This window comes from Sinocyclocheilus grahami, unplaced genomic scaffold (assembly GCF_001515645.1).
Source record: "Sinocyclocheilus grahami isolate Dianchi unplaced genomic scaffold, SAMN03320097.WGS_v1.1 scaffold672.1, whole genome shotgun sequence".
NCBI classification, from domain to species: domain Eukaryota; kingdom Metazoa; phylum Chordata; class Actinopteri; order Cypriniformes; family Cyprinidae; genus Sinocyclocheilus; species Sinocyclocheilus grahami.
Window position 1 is genome coordinate 213078 of NW_015505851.1, and position 17686 is coordinate 230763.

Below are 17686 nucleotides of genomic sequence, written 5' to 3' on the forward strand. Positions count from 1 at the left end.
ACACACACACACACACACACACAGACACACACACAGTCTGATATTATCCAATAATTGGCTCTAAATTCAGTTGCAGACCTTGTCTGGCCACCCTCTTGTTATTTTCTTGACCATGTTAACCTCAGATTTGAATAGGCTATATTTGAACTGAAATCAGAAAAAATATTGCAGACCCCAACAATGTACCCCAACATAGCTCATGGCTAATTAATTTAGGCTACTACTTGCCAATCAGTTATTGTAGGTAAAATGTTGTTAAAGAATGTATACATCAATTTGCTCTAAAAGTTTAACTCCATCTAAAAGTATGTTTCCTAAGTATTTAGATTTTAGAAATACATTTATTAGAAAGTTGACCTTTAACATTTTTCAATTGAATTTGAGACTTGGGGACATTAAGGAAACTTCAAGCAAATTGAAACATTGAGTGTACAAACTATTTGTGTGACATTATTAATTTACATTCCATTAAAAAAATAGAATCCATATATATAATTTAATTTGTACAGTAATCTAATTACACTGTTGAAAATGTAATTAGTAACTAGTAATTAAGTACTTTTTAAGAGTAACTTACCCAACACTGTGTATATATATATATATATATACACACATCATTAATTAGTAAAATGACCATGGCAAAAATTCTAACCATTGATAATGTTATTGTATATATATATTAACGTTTGCTAGTATAAATTGAAAAATATGACAGAAAATCAAATTTATACACATCAAAACTCAATACTTCTCAATAACTCAATAATACACTGCTTTTGATACTGTTTCACATAAGATACTTCTCGACAGGTTAGCTTCTATTGGGATTACTGGCACTTTTATTCTGGAAAACGTGTCATGGCTGCAGCTGCTGTACGTACACATGGATAACACTGAAATAGTTAGCTTCATCTAGAGGATTTCAAAAGTTTTAAAGGATATAACATCCCTCTGTCGTTTGAAAGCACTTTCTCGTTTCCAGCGCGGATTCGCTGAAGGTAAAGTGTGCTTGTAAAGACGGACTTGATGTAATGTCAGTGTGCTCGCGACTGAAGGTCATGATTAAGCTGGTTTATCATTGATGGAGATGCTTTGTAATCTCTCTGCAGCATGTCTGTGTTTGGAGGAGTGTTCCGTCAGTCCTCGGCTCGACTCTTCAGCACAGGTGTGTGGTGCTCTCTCTCTCTTCAGCACAGGTATGTGTGGTGCTCTCTCTCTCTCTCTCCCTCTCTTCCGCACAGGTGTGTGGGGGGCTCTCTCTCTCTCTCTCTCTCTCCCTCTCTTCCGCACAGGTGTGTGGGGGGCTCTCTCTCTCTCTCTCTCTCTCCCTCTCTTCCGCACAGGTGTGTGGGGGGCTCTCTCTCTCTCTCTCTCTCTCCCTCTCTTCCGCACAGGTGTGTGGGGGGCTCTCTCTCTCTCTCTCTCTCTCCCTCTCTTCCGCACAGGTGTGTGGGGGGCTCTCTCTCTCTCTCTCTCTCTCCCTCTCTTCCGCACAGGTGTGTGGGGGGCTCTCTCTCTCTCTCTCTCTCTCCCTCTCTTCCGCACAGGTGTGTGGGGGGCTCTCTCTCTCTCTCTCTCTCTCCCTCTCTTCCGCACAGGTGTGTGGGGGGCTCTCTCTCTCTCTCTCTCTCTCCCTCTCTTCCGCACAGGTGTGTGGGGGGCTCTCTCTCTCTCTCTCTCTCTCCCTCTCTTCCGCACAGGTGTGTGGGGGGCTCTCTCTCTCTCTCTCTCTCTCCCTCTCTTCCGCACAGGTGTGTGGGGGGCTCTCTCTCTCTCTCTCTCTCTCCCTCTCTTCCGCACAGGTGTGTGGGGGGCTCTCTCTCTCTCTCTCTCTCTCCCTCTCTTCCGCACAGGTGTGTGGGGGGCTCTCTCTCTCTCTCTCTCTCTCCCTCTCTTCCGCACAGGTGTGTGGGGGGCTCTCTCTCTCTCTCTCTCTCTCCCTCTCTTCCGCACAGGTGTGTGGGGGGCTCTCTCTCTCTCTCTCTCTCTCCCTCTCTTCCGCACAGGTGTGTGGGGGGCTCTCTCTCTCTCTCTCTCTCTCCCTCTCTTCCGCACAGGTGTGTGGGGGGCTCTCTCTCTCTCTCTCTCTCTCCCTCTCTTCCGCACAGGTGTGTGGGGGGCTCTCTCTCTCTCTCTCTCTCTCCCTCTCTTCCGCACAGGTGTGTGGGGGGCTCTCTCTCTCTCTCTCTCTCTCCCTCTCTTCCGCACAGGTGTGTGGGGGGCTCTCTCTCTCTCTCTCTCTCTCCCTCTCTTCCGCACAGGTGTGTGGGGGGCTCTCTCTCTCTCTCTCTCTCTCCCTCTCTTCCGCACAGGTGTGTGGGGGGCTCTCTCTCTCTCTCTCTCTCTCCCTCTCTTCCGCACAGGTGTGTGGGGGGCTCTCTCTCTCTCTCTCTCTCTCCCTCTCTTCCGCACAGGTGTGTGGGGGGCTCTCTCTCTCTCTCTCTCTCTCCCTCTCTTCCGCACAGGTGTGTGGGGGGCTCTCTCTCTCTCTCTCTCTCTCCCTCTCTTCCGCACAGGTGTGTGGGGGGCTCTCTCTCTCTCTCTCTCTCTCCCTCTCTTCCGCACAGGTGTGTGGGGGGCTCTCTCTCTCTCTCTCTCTCTCCCTCTCTTCCGCACAGGTGTGTGGGGGGCTCTCTCTCTCTCTCTCTCTCTCCCTCTCTTCCGCACAGGTGTGTGGGGGGCTCTCTCTCTCTCTCTCTCTCTCCCTCTCTTCCGCACAGGTGTGTGGGGGGCTCTCTCTCTCTCTCTCTCTCTCCCTCTCTTCCGCACAGGTGTGTGGGGGGCTCTCTCTCTCTCTCTCTCTCTCCCTCTCTTCCGCACAGGTGTGTGGGGGGCTCTCTCTCTCTCTCTCTCTCTCCCTCTCTTCCGCACAGGTGTGTGGGGGGCTCTCTCTCTCTCTCTCTCTCTCCCTCTCTTCCGCACAGGTGTGTGGGGGGCTCTCTCTCTCTCTCTCTCTCTCCCTCTCTTCCGCACAGGTGTGTGGGGGGCTCTCTCTCTCTCTCTCTCTCTCCCTCTCTTCCGCACAGGTGTGTGGGGGGCTCTCTCTCTCTCTCTCTCTCTCCCTCTCTTCCGCACAGGTGTGTGGGGGGCTCTCTCTCTCTCTCTCTCTCTCCCTCTCTTCCGCACAGGTGTGTGGGGGGCTCTCTCTCTCTCTCTCTCTCTCCCTCTCTTCCGCACAGGTGTGTGGGGGGCTCTCTCTCTCTCTCTCTCTCTCCCTCTCTTCCGCACAGGTGTGTGGGGGGCTCTCTCTCTCTCTCTCTCTCTCCCTCTCTTCCGCACAGGTGTGTGGGGGGCTCTCTCTCTCTCTCTCTCTCTCCCTCTCTTCCGCACAGGTGTGTGGGGGGCTCTCTCTCTCTCTCTCTCTCTCCCTCTCTTCCGCACAGGTGTGTGGGGGGCTCTCTCTCTCTCTCTCTCTCTCCCTCTCTTCCGCACAGGTGTGTGGGGGGCTCTCTCTCTCTCTCTCTCTCTCCCTCTCTTCCGCACAGGTGTGTGGGGGGCTCTCTCTCTCTCTCTCTCTCTCCCTCTCTTCAGCACAGGTGTGTGTGGTGCTCTCTCTCTTCAGCACAGGTACGTGTGGTGCTCTCCCTCTCTCTCTCTCTCTCTCTTCAGCACAGGTGTGTGTGGTGCTCTCTCTCTCTCTCTCCCTCTCCCTCTCTTCAGCACAGGTGTGCGTGGTGCGCTCTCTCTCTTCAGCACAGGTATGTGTGGTGCTCTCCCTCTCTCTCTCCCTCTCTTCAGCACAGGTGTGCGTGGTGCGCTCTCTCTCTTCAGCACAGGGGTGTGGGGTGCTCTCTCTCTCTCTCTCCCTCTCTTCAGCACAGGTGTGCGTGGTGCGCTCTCTCTCTTCAGCACAGGGGTGTGGGGTGCTCTCTCTCTCTCTCTCCCTCTCTTCAGCACAGGTGTGCGTGGTGCGCTCTCTCTCTTCAGCACAGGGGTGTGGGGTGCTCTCTCTCTCTCTCTCCCTCTCTTCAGCACAGGTGTGCGTGGTGCGCTCTCTCTCTTCAGCACAGGGGTGTGGGGTGCTCTCTCTCTCTCTCTCCCTCTCTTCAGCACAGGTGTGCGTGGTGCGCTCTCTCTCTTCAGCACAGGGGTGTGGGGTGCTCTCTCTCTCTCTCTCCCTCTCTTCAGCACAGGTGTGCGTGGTGCGCTCTCTCTCTTCAGCACAGGGGTGTGGGGTGCTCTCTCTCTCTCTCTCCCTCTCTTCAGCACAGGTGTGCGTGGTGCGCTCTCTCTCTTCAGCACAGGGGTGTGGGGTGCTCTCTCTCTCTCTCTCCCTCTCTTCAGCACAGGTGTGCGTGGTGCGCTCTCTCTCTTCAGCACAGGGGTGTGGGGTGCTCTCTCTCTCTCTCTCCCTCTCTTCAGCACAGGTGTGCGTGGTGCGCTCTCTCTCTTCAGCACAGGGGTGTGGGGTGCTCTCTCTCTCTCTCTCCCTCTCTTCAGCACAGGTGTGCGTGGTGCGCTCTCTCTCTTCAGCACAGGGGTGTGGGGTGCTCTCTCTCTCTCTCTCCCTCTCTTCAGCACAGGTGTGCGTGGTGCGCTCTCTCTCTTCAGCACAGGGGTGTGGGGTGCTCTCTCTCTCTCTCTCCCTCTCTTCAGCACAGGTGTGCGTGGTGCGCTCTCTCTCTTCAGCACAGGGGTGTGGGGTGCTCTCTCTCTCTCTCTCCCTCTCTTCAGCACAGGTGTGCGTGGTGCGCTCTCTCTCTTCAGCACAGGGGTGTGGGGTGCTCTCTCTCTCTCTCTCCCTCTCTTCAGCACAGGTGTGCGTGGTGCGCTCTCTCTCTTCAGCACAGGGGTGTGGGGTGCTCTCTCTCTCTCTCTCCCTCTCTTCAGCACAGGTGTGCGTGGTGCGCTCTCTCTCTTCAGCACAGGGGTGTGGGGTGCTCTCTCTCTCTCTCTCCCTCTCTTCAGCACAGGTGTGCGTGGTGCGCTCTCTCTCTTCAGCACAGGGGTGTGGGGTGCTCTCTCTCTCTCTCTCCCTCTCTTCAGCACAGGTGTGCGTGGTGCGCTCTCTCTCTTCAGCACAGGGGTGTGGGGTGCTCTCTCTCTCTCTCTCCCTCTCTTCAGCACAGGTGTGCGTGGTGCGCTCTCTCTCTTCAGCACAGGGGTGTGGGGTGCTCTCTCTCTCTCTCTCCCTCTCTTCAGCACAGGTGTGCGTGGTGCGCTCTCTCTCTTCAGCACAGGGGTGTGGGGTGCTCTCTCTCTCTCTCTCCCTCTCTTCAGCACAGGTGTGCGTGGTGCGCTCTCTCTCTTCAGCACAGGGGTGTGGGGTGCTCTCTCTCTCTCTCTCCCTCTCTTCAGCACAGGTGTGCGTGGTGCGCTCTCTCTCTTCAGCACAGGGGTGTGGGGTGCTCTCTCTCTCTCTCTCCCTCTCTTCAGCACAGGTGTGCGTGGTGCGCTCTCTCTCTTCAGCACAGGGGTGTGGGGTGCTCTCTCTCTCTCTCTCCCTCTCTTCAGCACAGGTGTGCGTGGTGCGCTCTCTCTCTTCAGCACAGGGGTGTGGGGTGCTCTCTCTCTCTCTCTCCCTCTCTTCAGCACAGGTGTGCGTGGTGCGCTCTCTCTCTTCAGCACAGGGGTGTGGGGTGCTCTCTCTCTCTCTCTCCCTCTCTTCAGCACAGGTGTGCGTGGTGCGCTCTCTCTCTTCAGCACAGGGGTGTGGGGTGCTCTCTCTCTCTCTCTCCCTCTCTTCAGCACAGGTGTGTGTGGTGCTCTCTCTCTCTCTGCTGTAATGTGTGCATGTGAGTAAAGTGTTGTTGCTGTCTCACGCAGGCACGTGCGCTAGAACACGAATGCACGCGGTTCCCAAACTGAGAGAGCTGGACCGATGGACGGAGAAGAGAGGCGTGTTTGGGGTCTATGACAACATCGGGATCTTGGGTGAGTTCCTGTCTCAACACAAAAGTCGTAAGAAAATGTGTGCCGCCTGCATATTTGTGTCAAAACTTTGCATGCACATGCGTTACCCTAAATGAGAAATATTACAAAAAATAAACAGTTTAACCAGTATTTCAAGCAGTTTGAAAAGTGAATGCAGGTCAAACTGAACCTGACACTACAGGAAGGTTTTAAAATGTTTTTTACTAATCTTCATTGAGTAATCAGGCACTACTGTAATAAAAGCCTGCATCTCATTATCTTTCGCCAGTGTTCATATTTTTGCTCTCAAATCAATTAGAGACGAAATGTGAACATACAGTAAAGATACGGTCAAATTTAAGACATTTTTTTTTACTAAATGAACACTTATATGCATGCACCAAAATAAAAATGCACAGCAAAAATTTATTTGATATCAACTTGTGTGTAAAATGCCTCTCAGAAAGTTCCATGAACGCGATGCACACAAACAAATTGTTGTATTTTGAACGGATTCATTCTGACACATTAAAATGAATCGCTCTTTCTGGTTCTAATGGATCTCAACAGGGGTTTAAATTAGAGATTTAAACTCTTAAAACTGGAAATCATGACACAAGGATTGACCTACCAGGAGAGTCTTTAGGAAATATAATGGACACATTTCATTACAATGTTCATATCACCAGCAATTCATTTTCTAAGTCTTCTGTCAGCACTAGGCTGTATGGCACATTGATCAGCATTGACTGTGTTTGACTGCAGGAGATTTTAAAGCTCATCCAAAAGACCTGATCCGGGGACCGGTGTGGCTCCGAGGCTTCAGCGGAAACGAGCTCCAGCGGCTCATCAGGAAGAAGCGGATGGTGGGAGGGCGAATGCTGACCGAGGACAAGCACAGCCTGGATAAGAGGATCAGCTTCCTGTACCGCCGCTTCAACAGATACGGCAAACACCGATAGATTCTGCCTTCATTTGTGCAAAAAGCAAGCTGCATTTCCATTCATTAAACTGTCAAAATTCTTTAACGTCGTCATCATTACAAAAGATTGACCTTGAATGCTGAAGAGTTGCATTAAAAAGATTTATTTAAAAAAATTCATAATTTTGCAACAAAAAAAATCTTATTGATTCCTGGAAGAGAGTTGAGTGATTTCCCGCATGCTAATGCTCCTCAGTGTGCTCGTCTGGTCTGGGATCAGCGAGGACTGAAGAATCCTGTGCCGTGACCGGATGCTCCGACTCCATCTGACGGGAACAACCAGAACACACACTTTACATCACGCGTCACTATTGCTGCGTTTGTGCACCAATGATTCCTCTAATCATGAGGAGAGGTGTGATGTTTTAAATAGTAAGTTATTGGAGATGTGCACATTTCTACAGACATGAACGTGCATGAAAATAAACAAGTCCTTTTCTTGGTGGAATACAGTTTTATACATTGAGTCACTGACAAACTACTGTTTGGGGTCAGTAAGATTTTTATTTATAAGAAATTAATACTTTTATTCAGCAAAGTCAAGACATTTATAACGTTGCTAAATATTTCTATTTAAAATAAATACGGTTCTTTTGAACTTTCTATTCAGCTGTGAATCCTGAAAAATAAAATGTATCGCAGTTTCCACAAAAATATGAATGTTTTCAACACTGATAATAATCAGAAATGTTTCTTGAGCAGCATATTATACTGATTTCTGAAGATCATGTGACACTGAAGACTGGAGTAATGATGCTGAAAATACAGCTGCGCATCACAGAAATACATTACAGTTTAACATAGATTCACATAGAAAACAGCTGTTTTTAATTGCAACAATATTTCGCTTTGTTACTGTGTTTTTGATCAAATGAATGCAGCCTTGGTGAACAGAAGAGACTAAATGTTTGGTCAGTAATAACTGCATGTGTCACGGGTTTCTATTCTTTAAACCGATGTCGTGGGTGTCTCATACCTGTGCGTCTCGCTTTCGGTCCTTTGGGACCCGGTGCCTCTTTCTCTTTGGTCCAGCTGCTGACTGACGAGGAAACGTTGGAGAAGAGCTGTCTTCATCAGCACCCACAGCTGAATCCAAACCTGCCTTCCCTTCATCCTGTATGAACACATCGAGTGTTTAATGTGCCATCAGCCACTGATATGAACTACACTCTTAGAACAAATAGATTCATTACTACTGAAGATCAGAATTGGGTGTGAACAGCTGTATGTCGAACAGTTTAAATGAAGCTTGAGTTGTGGATCATCAGCGTGTTTCTCACCTCCAGTGTGATGGTGAGCTGTGCTGTCCTGTAATCATCTCCATACGAGTCCAGAGTCTTCATCAGAAACCTGACACACACACACAGGTTTACATTTGTGAAAAGTGGGGACTCTCCATAGGCGTAATGGTTTTTATACTGTACAGACCGTATATTCTATTGTCCTACACCAACCCTACCCCTAAACCTACCCCTCACAGGAGACTTTCTGCTATTTCAGATTTTCAATACACTCCAGACAGACACAGACACACACTCACTCACTCACTCACACACGCGCACACACACACACTCACACACACACACAGAGACACACACGCACACACACTCATTCACTCACACGCACACACATTCACTCACACACACACACTCACTCACAGACACACACTCACACACACACACTCACTCACTCACTCACACACGCGCACACACACTCACACACACACACACACACACACACTCTCTCTCACACACACACACACACACACACACTCTCTCTCACACACACACACACACACACACACTCTCTCTCACACACACACACACACACACACACTCTCTCTCACACACACACACACACACACACACTCTCTCTCACACACACACACACACACACACACTCTCTCTCACACACACACACACACACACACACTCTCTCTCACACACACACACACACACACACACTCTCTCTCACACACACACACACACACACACACTCTCTCTCACACACACACACACACACACACACTCTCTCTCACACACACACACACACACACACACTCTCTCTCACACACACACACACACACACACACTCTCTCTCACACACACACACACACACACACACTCTCTCTCACACACACACACACACACACACACTCTCTCTCACACACACACACACACACACACACTCTCTCTCACACACACACACACACACACACACTCTCTCTCACACACACACACACACACACACACTCTCTCTCACACACACACACACACACACACACTCTCTCTCACACACACACACACACACACACACTCTCTCTCACACACACACACACACACACACACTCTCTCTCACACACACACACACACACACACACTCTCTCACTCACACACACACACTCACACAGACACACACACTCACACTCACTCACTCACACTCACTCACTCACACACACACATTCAGCTGTTAGACGCACTGTTCACTCTATACTTTACAGTATTAGTTGGGTTTTTATGTAAATTGATGTGTACCTGAAATATATATATATATACATATATATAAAAAAAATACAAATGCATTTTTGGTTATTATCAGTTCTATCCATTGTTGGATTGAATTTATGTTGGACTCGTGGCCATTTTTATTTCTAATTATAAATAAATAAATAAATGCCTTCTAATTCTTGGCACTTCATTTCATTATATTGGGAGAATATTAATTGTAAAGTAAGTATTTGAATAAAAGGTTAATTGAATAAGTTAATGTTATTTATTGGTAAGATAACCAACGGATTAATCAACTAACCAGATTTATGAGGTGGCAAAGATGTTGTTAGATTAATCAAAAAAACAATAGATTTAAGGAATAGTTCACCCAAAAATAAAAAATAGAAGAAAATGTGCTCACTCTCAGTCCATCTAAGATGTAGATGAGTTTGTTTCTTCATCAGGTTTGGAGAAATGTAGCATTGCATCAGTGTCCAGAAGCTCGGAGTTAATATCACAGCACATCCCACCACTGCTTTACAGATAAAGATGTTAATAATCTTACTGATTAAACACAAACTAAGCATGCTCTCTATGAACTCACATGGAGCGTTTCTGTTCTGCAATATCAATATGATTATGAATATGCTAATATATGAATTAGTTAATAATACTGCAAAGCCCATACATGATTCAGCCAGCTAATTATAAATCCTGCAGGTATGTGTACTCCTCCTCAGTTCCGTCTATACATAATTTAAACGATACATCTGACAAAAGCAAGAATTAGCCTGCTTCATTTGATCAAATAAAAGTAAACATCTACACGTTCATCCACACCGTCGAACCAACGAGGCGCGTTTTAAACACGTCATTGACCGTTCAGCCAATCCACAGCGAATGCGTCACCAGTATTTGTTATCGAACTACAATTCCCACGATACCTGAAACAGGACTACAGAAGCAAACATGGCGGCCGGTAAGTATATTTCTGCGTGTTAGCTGCCTGAAAGATGTTTTATTTTAGTTTGGCTCGATCGTATTTACAAAAACAGGCAGTTCATGAGAGCTATTGCAATCTATTCGTGCACTAAAAATAATGATTGTATGATGTGCGAATACGAGAATGACCTTGGTCTCATACTAGCTGTGCTCTGCTTTAAACACGAATAAATGATAACTCATCTGACAAACACAATTATGGCAGAATCTACCATGGCTTGTTTTCGACGTGTACCGTGGTATTCTAAGAATACATGGCAATGTACTGTGAAATATTATCAAGAACCATGGTATGATCATATGATAAGGGGTTAAGCACTGAAATCAAACTCTCTGTTTCTCTAGTTGGCAGGTTTCTGAAGAACGCTTGGAATAAAGAGCCAGTGATCACAGTTTCCTGTGGGATCGGGCTGCTGGGTGACTGAGATATTAATGCATCACATTATAGGTCTTAATCTTCCTGCTTTATGAATCTAACATGTTTTTATTAATTTATTGTGTTTCAGCTTGCCTTCTGCCGGCTTTGAGCCCTTTAACAAAATACACAGGAATGATGAACCGAGCTATTCCGTACAATTATCCAGGTATAGTATCCTCATGCGGTGTGTAAACGCCCGACACCAGGGTTATTGGGGTGTTTCTTCGATTAGGGGAATATTTTGAGATACTTGATTTTTGACTTTCATGAGCTGTAAGCTCTAATCATAAAAATTAAAACAAAAAACCTTTTGAAATGTTTTACTTTACGTGTAAAGAATGTATGAAAGTTTCACTTTTTGAAATAAGATACAAAAAAAAGAACGTTTTCTATTCTATTTCTATTCTATTTTTTTTAGATGCACCTGTGTATATATATATATATATATATATATATATATATACACTCACGCACTCACTCACTCGCACACACACACTCGCACACTCACACGCGCACACACACTCATACTCACGCACTCACTCTCTCTCACACACGCGCACACACACATACTCACACTCACGCACACACATGCACACATTCACTCACGCACACACATACTCACACTCACACACGCACACACACTCATACTCACGCACTCACTCTCTCTTTCACACACACACGCACACACGCGCACACACATACTCACACTCATACTCACACTCACACACGCACATACTCACATGCACACATTCACTCACGCACACACATACTCACACTCACACACGCACACACACTCATACTCACGCACTCACTCTCTCTTTCACACACACACGCACACACGCGCACACACATACTCACACTCATACTCACACTCACACACGCACATACTCACATGCACACATTCACTCACGCACACACATACTCACACGCACACATACACACTCACTCACACACGCACACTCACTCACACGCGCACACTCACTCACACGCGCACACTCACTCACACGCGCACACTCACTCACACGCGCACACTCACTCACACACACACATACTCACACTCACGCACACACATACTCACACTCACACTCACATATACTCACATGCACACATTCACTCACGCACACACATACTCACACGCACACATGCACACTCACTCACACACTCACTCACACACACTCACTCACACGCGCACACTCACTCACACGCACTCGCACGCACTCTTTCACATGCGCACACACTCGCACTCACTCACACGCACACACACACGCTCGCACACACACACATACTCACACACACTCGCACTCACACACATACTCACACTCACTCACACACACACATACTCACACACATACTCACGCACACACGCACACTCACTCACACACATACTCACACACACTCACATGCACACACGCACACACATACTCACTCACACGCACTCACTCACACACACTTACTCACTCACACTCACGCACTCACACACACTCACATGCACACACATACTCACTCACACGCACTCACTCACACACACTTACTCACTCACACTCACGCACTCACACACACTCACATGCACACACATACTCACTCACACGCACTCACTCACTCACACGCACAAACATACTCACGCACACACACACACACTCGCACTCACACACATACTCACACTCACTCACGCACACACATACTCACACACATACTCACGCACACACGCACACTCACTCACACACATACTCACACACACTCACATGCACACACACACTCACATGCACACACATACTCACTCACACGCACTCACTCACACACACTCACATGCACACACATACTCACTCACACGCACTCACTCACACACACTCACATGCACACACATACTCACTCACACGCACTCACTCACTCACGCACACACATACTCACGCACACACACACGCACTCATGCACTCACACATACTCACACACACTCACATGCACACACATACTCACACACTCACACGCACTCACTCACTCACTCACACGCACACACTCACTCACTCACTCACTCACACACACACACATACTCACACACACTCACATGCACACTCACACGCACTCACTCACTCACATGCACACATACTCACACACACTCACACGCACACACATACTCACACTCACACACTCACACGCACACACTCACTCACTCACACTCACACGCACACACATACTCACGCACACACATACTCACACGCGCACATACTCACACGCGCACACGCACTCACACGCAATCACTCACTCACACTCTCACACACATACTCACACTCACGCACACACACACTCACACGCACTTTCTCACACGCACACACTCACTCACTCACACGCACACACATACTCACACACACACACTCACACACTCACACGCGCTCACTCACACTCACACGCATACTCACACTCACGCACACACACACTCACACGCACACACATACTCACACGCACACACATACTCACACGCACTCACACGCGCACACACATACTCGCACTCACACACACACACACTCACTCACACGCACTCACACGCAATCACTCACTCACTCACACGCATACTCACACTCACGCACACTCACACACACACACACACACACTCACTCACTCTAATCATAAAAATTAAAACAAAAAACCTTTTGAAATGTTTTACTTAACATGTACTGAACCTAGAATGTATGAAAGTTTCACTTTTTGAAATGTTACAAAAAAAAGAACTTGTTCACGATATTCATTTTTTGAGATGCACCTGTATGTGTGTGTATATGTGTGTGTATATGTATATATATATATATATATATATATATATCTTTGTGATACTATTATTTTGTATCTTATTATGTATTATATTATTATGTTTTTATTATTTTGAATTTTCATTTTTATATTTTCATTTTAATTTAGTTATTTTAAAGTAATGTTTTGTTTTTTTATATTTATACATGTGTATATATAGTTTTTATACATTTTATTTCAGTTGTAGTTATTTTAGTACATAAAGTTAAACTAAATTAAAATATGTGGCTTTGGAAACTATCTGAAAGAAAAGGTTTTGTATATTTCATTTCTGTGAACATTTATTCTATTTCAGGAATCAAAAATGTTTTTTTTTGTTGTGGTTTTTAGTTATAGTTAGCTGAAATAATCCCAATTTTTAATAATACATTTACTGATTTATTTTGCAGTCCAATGTTTATATTGAAAGGCTTGAGCTCATGAATCTGTAATTAGTTTTAGTTTCTCTCCTCAGTCCCAGTTCGAGATGATGGAAACATGCCAGACGTCCCAGCGCATCCCCGTGACCCGCAGGGGAAGAACCTGGATTGGCTGAAAAACCTGTGAAAGCCCTTCAGAGTCATGTACAGTCACACTCGCCTCTACTTCTGTCTCAATAAAAGCCCTTTATTTAATTACCCTCTATATATTGTAGATTATTTTAGTCTTTCACAAAATAGACTTGCCATATCAGTAATAAACACCATATCTTTTATTCTGCTACAGTTTTGTAAGATTCATTGGCTTTTATCATAATAGCAAAAACAAGTCCAAACCAGAGATTAACTTTGTTTATTGAAGTTCATTTGAAAGACTATACAGTTATCATGAAGTGAAAGCGTTCAAGAGTTCAAAATGTGTGAGTGATGTGTAGAGTATCAGGCTGAGTCGTACAGTAAAGTCCTGCTTTAAGTGCCAGTGCTCGCTGTTCTCTGGGGTGTTTAGTAAAAGTAGTGTGAGCAGGGATCAAAGTTAAACTCGCACTAATACAGACTAACATGCAGCGGCGTCCAAATGTCTGAGATGCTTTTCATTTCAACAGTCTAAGATTTAAATGAATTTAATACAAAGAAATGAGCATTAATCAAGTGTACAGGTGCATCTCAAAAAATCTGAATATGGAAAAGTTCTTTATTTTTTGTAATTTAATTAAAAAAAGCTAACTTTCTTATAGCCTAGATTCAGTGCACACAAACTGAAATATTTCAAGTTTTTGTTTTAATTCCGATGGTTACGACTTTTTTTGAGATGCACCTGTAAATAAGCTCAAGATGCTCCTGATCATCTCCGATGATGACGACAACAACATGATCAAATATCAAATTCATGTTCATTTTATTAATGTAATTATATTTTATGAAAAAAAAAATTTCTCACTATTACAGTATACCATTATATTTGCATATATTAAGGTTGGAGATTAACCTTTTAGCATTATTCAACTTAAGATATCTTTATAATAGAAAAAATTAATAAATGAAGGTATCAGAACAAACCGACCCTGGAGTGGAGAAATAATTCAAACATTTGTGAACAAAGGTCTCACCATTAATAATTAGTTAGATTGGTATCAGTGTAAAACCTCACAACGATAAGCAACTTTTAAGACAATTCAGAAACAATTGAACTTACAGTAACACACAAACTCAAAAGTAAATGAATCATATTCTTTTTGGTTAATTTCGAATACATCGTTAAGTCTTCTCTGTCCCAAAATAATGGTGAAAAAGGGTCAGAAAGACGTTTTCAGCTGATTTCTCATCTATCTGTCACGTCCTCCAGCACGTCTACACTTTCCAGACCTTCTGTCACGTCTCTGCACGGTCTCAAGCTTTAGTTTTAGAGAGCTGGGGTTTAACAAAACACTTAAGAGCAGACGGAAGGGAGACCAGAGACCAGAGCGAGAGCCTCTTCACGTCACACTTTCTCAAACACAACGCTTTTCCAAAATCCTTTCCAACTCTCTCAAAGCCTTTCTATATATAACTATACTCCATTCTCCTGCTTTTGACTCCAACAGTCCCTTCACCTGCTTCTCCCAGAATGCTCTAGGATACCTTGTCTTTATTCAATATTTAAAAATACATAAAATAAGTTCTAGGAGAAAGTATCTTATTTTGTGTGGGAAGTACACTCAGGAACAGTTCACCCAAAAATTATAGATAGCATGTGGAATGACACGAGTGAGTAAATATTTCATGAAACTAAATTGTGAATCGTCTCCACAAATATCAGATATACCAAGAACATCTACGTTTCGTCAAAACTGACTTTCATTGTAGACATTACAGTAAAGGAGTTAAAATACTGAAGAAACTGTTGTTCATAATATGGAGTTAAATGTTAAAGGTCAGTGCACTCATACATAAAGACCTTGAAATATTTCATTTTTCTGATAATGTAATATATATAGAATATACATTTGATCTGCTAAATCCTAAATGATCTAAATGCACTTAATTCTCTCAGAAGTGTCAAATCTGGGTTATTCAGTGAAACGGAGGCATGAAGCATTCACAGGAGCATCTCTGGCTGTCGATCAAAGGCTCTGCTGTATCAGTGGGGCGGAGCGATCATTGGTCACCGTCTTCTTGAGGCGAATATGAGCGAACGGGTTGATCCTGTGAAGAGGGGACGGTTAAATGAACTAACCCATCAGCCGTGCAGAGCTCTTCTGAACACAGGGGACTAGCTTTACCTGCTGGGTGATGGAGGCGTCGAGGTGAAATCAGTCGACGTCTGAGGAAAACACGTCAGTGTCAGCAGAACATAAAACAATACATTCTAAATCTGTGCATGATTTAGTCAGAAAGAGAAATAAGTGAACATTTACAATGAAAAAAGTTCCAATGAGAAAAAAAAATGTTATATGTGAGCCTGCAGCACAGAAGCAGTGTTGAGTCGCTGGGGGATATTTGTAGCAATAGCCAACAATACATTGTATGGGTCAAAACTATACATTTCTCTTTTATGCCAAAAATCATTAGGATATTAAGTAGAGATCATGTTCCATGAAGATATTTTGTAAATGTCCTACCGTAAATATATCAAAACTTAATTTTTGATTAGTAATATGCATTGCTAAGAACTTCATTTGGACAACTTTAAAGATGATTTTCTCAATATTTAGATTTTTTTGCACCCTCAGATTCCAGATTTTCAAATATAGTCCTATCCTAACAAACCATACATCAATGGAAAGCTTATTTATTCAGCGAAAAATTGACTCTTAAGACTGGTTTTGTGCTCCAGGGTCACAAATAAGAATCATCTTGAGACACTACAGGCAACACCACTGGGGTTTCATGCACTGCTCAGTTTTGAGATTTTGGTCTATTTTGCTTCCATAACTTGTCTTTATTCAGATTATTGAAACTAAACATCCAAAATACTCATTTAAAAGGCATAGTTCATCCAAAAATCAGTTGCTCAAAATCTGTATGAATTTCTTTCAGCTGTTGAAACAGCTGACGGTAGCCATTGACTTAAGAAAAGAAATACAAAATTCCCTATATGAAAACCATTAACTCTAGATATCAACAAAATCAAACATTTATTTAATGTTCAGATTTATGTTCTGGAACTGTATGCAAATTGGTGCGTTGTTTAATTCACTAGTATCTCAACTGCATATATTAACATAACATTTTAGAAAATCTGCAATACAAAAAAAAGTAGGCTACCTAATGTACTCTTGTTTTACCCTATTCACCTGTTAGTGTCTTGTCTTAAAGGAATAGTTCATCCAAAAATGGAAATGTGCTGAAAATGTGCTCTCCCTCAGTCCATCCAAGATTGTTTCTTCATCAGATTTGGAGAAATGTAGCACTGCATCAGTGTCTCAGCAATGGATGCTCTGCAGTGAATGGGTGCCGTCAGAATGAGAGTCCAAACAGCTGTTAAAAACATCACAATAATCCACAGCACTCCAGTCCATCAGTTAACATCTGGAGAAGACAAAAGCTGAAACTAATCCAGCATTAAGACTTTTCTAACTAAAATACGAGTCCATAATAACTCTTCCTCCAGTGAAAAAGTGTTCTGGTGTGAATCAGGAGAGAAATCTGCACAGATCAAGCAGCGTTTAAACAGCTCTAAACACATATGTGGCTGATTTTGATGTGAGAGACAACAGGAGATGCACTTTTTCACTGGAGGAAG

At 44.6% G+C, this 17686-nt stretch overlaps 4 protein-coding genes across 5 annotated transcripts in view; 2 read left to right on the plus strand and 2 right to left on the minus strand.

Annotated features, from left to right (window-relative positions):
- Positions 1-863: 863 nt before the first annotated feature.
- LOC107559052 (39S ribosomal protein L51, mitochondrial-like) lies at positions 864-6875 on the plus strand. 2 transcript variants are annotated; one of them, XM_016242786.1, is made up of 4 exons: positions 864-998; positions 1110-1165; positions 5746-5874; positions 6619-6875. In XM_016242786.1, exons 2-4 carry the CDS (start codon positions 1111-1113, stop codon positions 6813-6815), a joined length of 381 nt encoding a protein of 126 aa, XP_016098272.1. In that variant the 5' UTR covers positions 864-998; position 1110; the 3' UTR covers positions 6816-6875. The 2 variants fall into 2 exon arrangements, with proteins under 2 accessions (XP_016098272.1, XP_016098273.1); XM_016242787.1 differs by having other exon boundaries at positions 5767-5874.
- A 71-nt stretch (positions 6876-6946) lies between these two features.
- Positions 6947-8199, minus strand: LOC107559054 (TCF3 fusion partner-like). Its single transcript, XM_016242788.1, has 3 exons — positions 8116-8199; positions 7812-7949; positions 6947-7101 (listed from the first exon to the last, which is right to left on the minus strand). The coding sequence occupies exons 1-3, from the start codon at positions 8176-8178 to the stop codon at positions 7018-7020; spliced, it is 285 nt and encodes a 94-aa protein (XP_016098274.1). The 5' UTR covers positions 8179-8199; the 3' UTR covers positions 6947-7017.
- Positions 8200-10230: 2031 nt separating this feature from the next.
- Positions 10231-14173, plus strand: ndufa3 (NADH:ubiquinone oxidoreductase subunit A3). The gene is made up of 4 exons (XM_016242790.1): positions 10231-10303; positions 10672-10743; positions 10833-10910; positions 14001-14173. Exons 1-4 carry the CDS (start codon positions 10294-10296, stop codon positions 14090-14092), a joined length of 252 nt encoding a protein of 83 aa, XP_016098276.1. The 5' UTR covers positions 10231-10293; the 3' UTR covers positions 14093-14173.
- A 142-nt stretch (positions 14174-14315) lies between these two features.
- The window catches only part of LOC107559047 (brain-specific angiogenesis inhibitor 1-associated protein 2-like), a 14076-nt gene continuing 10705 nt past the window's right edge, over positions 14316-17686 (minus strand). The window contains exons 5-6 of the mRNA XM_016242779.1: positions 16224-16264; positions 14316-16146 (exon numbers count right to left, since the gene is read on the minus strand). Coding sequence (XP_016098265.1) covers positions 16065-16146; positions 16224-16264 — 123 coding nt within the window. The 3' untranslated portion in view covers positions 14316-16064. The remainder of the gene's footprint in view (positions 16147-16223; positions 16265-17686) is intronic.

Bases quoted from the DNA above. Each gene is read 5' to 3' on its own strand.
- LOC107559052 (XM_016242786.1), top strand. From the start codon at position 1,111: ATGTCTGTGTTTGGAGGAGTGTTCCGTCAGTCCTCGGCTCGACTCTTC. The intron at 1,166-5,745 runs GTGTGTGGTGCT...ATGTGAGTAAAG, and splicing joins GGCTCGACTCTTCAGCACAG to TGTTGTTGCTGTCTCACGCA. The intron at 5,875-6,618 runs GTGAGTTCCTGT...GTTTGACTGCAG, and splicing joins TGACAACATCGGGATCTTGG to GAGATTTTAAAGCTCATCCA.
- LOC107559054 (XM_016242788.1), bottom strand. From the start codon at position 8,178: ATGAAGACTCTGGACTCGTATGGAGATGATTACAGGACAGCACAGCTC. The intron at 7,950-8,115 runs GTGAGAAACACG...GTGTTCATACAG, and splicing joins AGCTCACCATCACACTGGAG to GATGAAGGGAAGGCAGGTTT. The intron at 7,102-7,811 runs GTATGAGACACC...TGTTCCCGTCAG, and splicing joins ACCGAAAGCGAGACGCACAG to ATGGAGTCGGAGCATCCGGT.
- ndufa3 (XM_016242790.1), top strand. The intron at 10,744-10,832 runs GTGACTGAGATA...ATTGTGTTTCAG, and splicing joins CTGTGGGATCGGGCTGCTGG to CTTGCCTTCTGCCGGCTTTG. The intron at 10,911-14,000 runs GTATAGTATCCT...TTCTCTCCTCAG, and splicing joins TATTCCGTACAATTATCCAG to TCCCAGTTCGAGATGATGGA.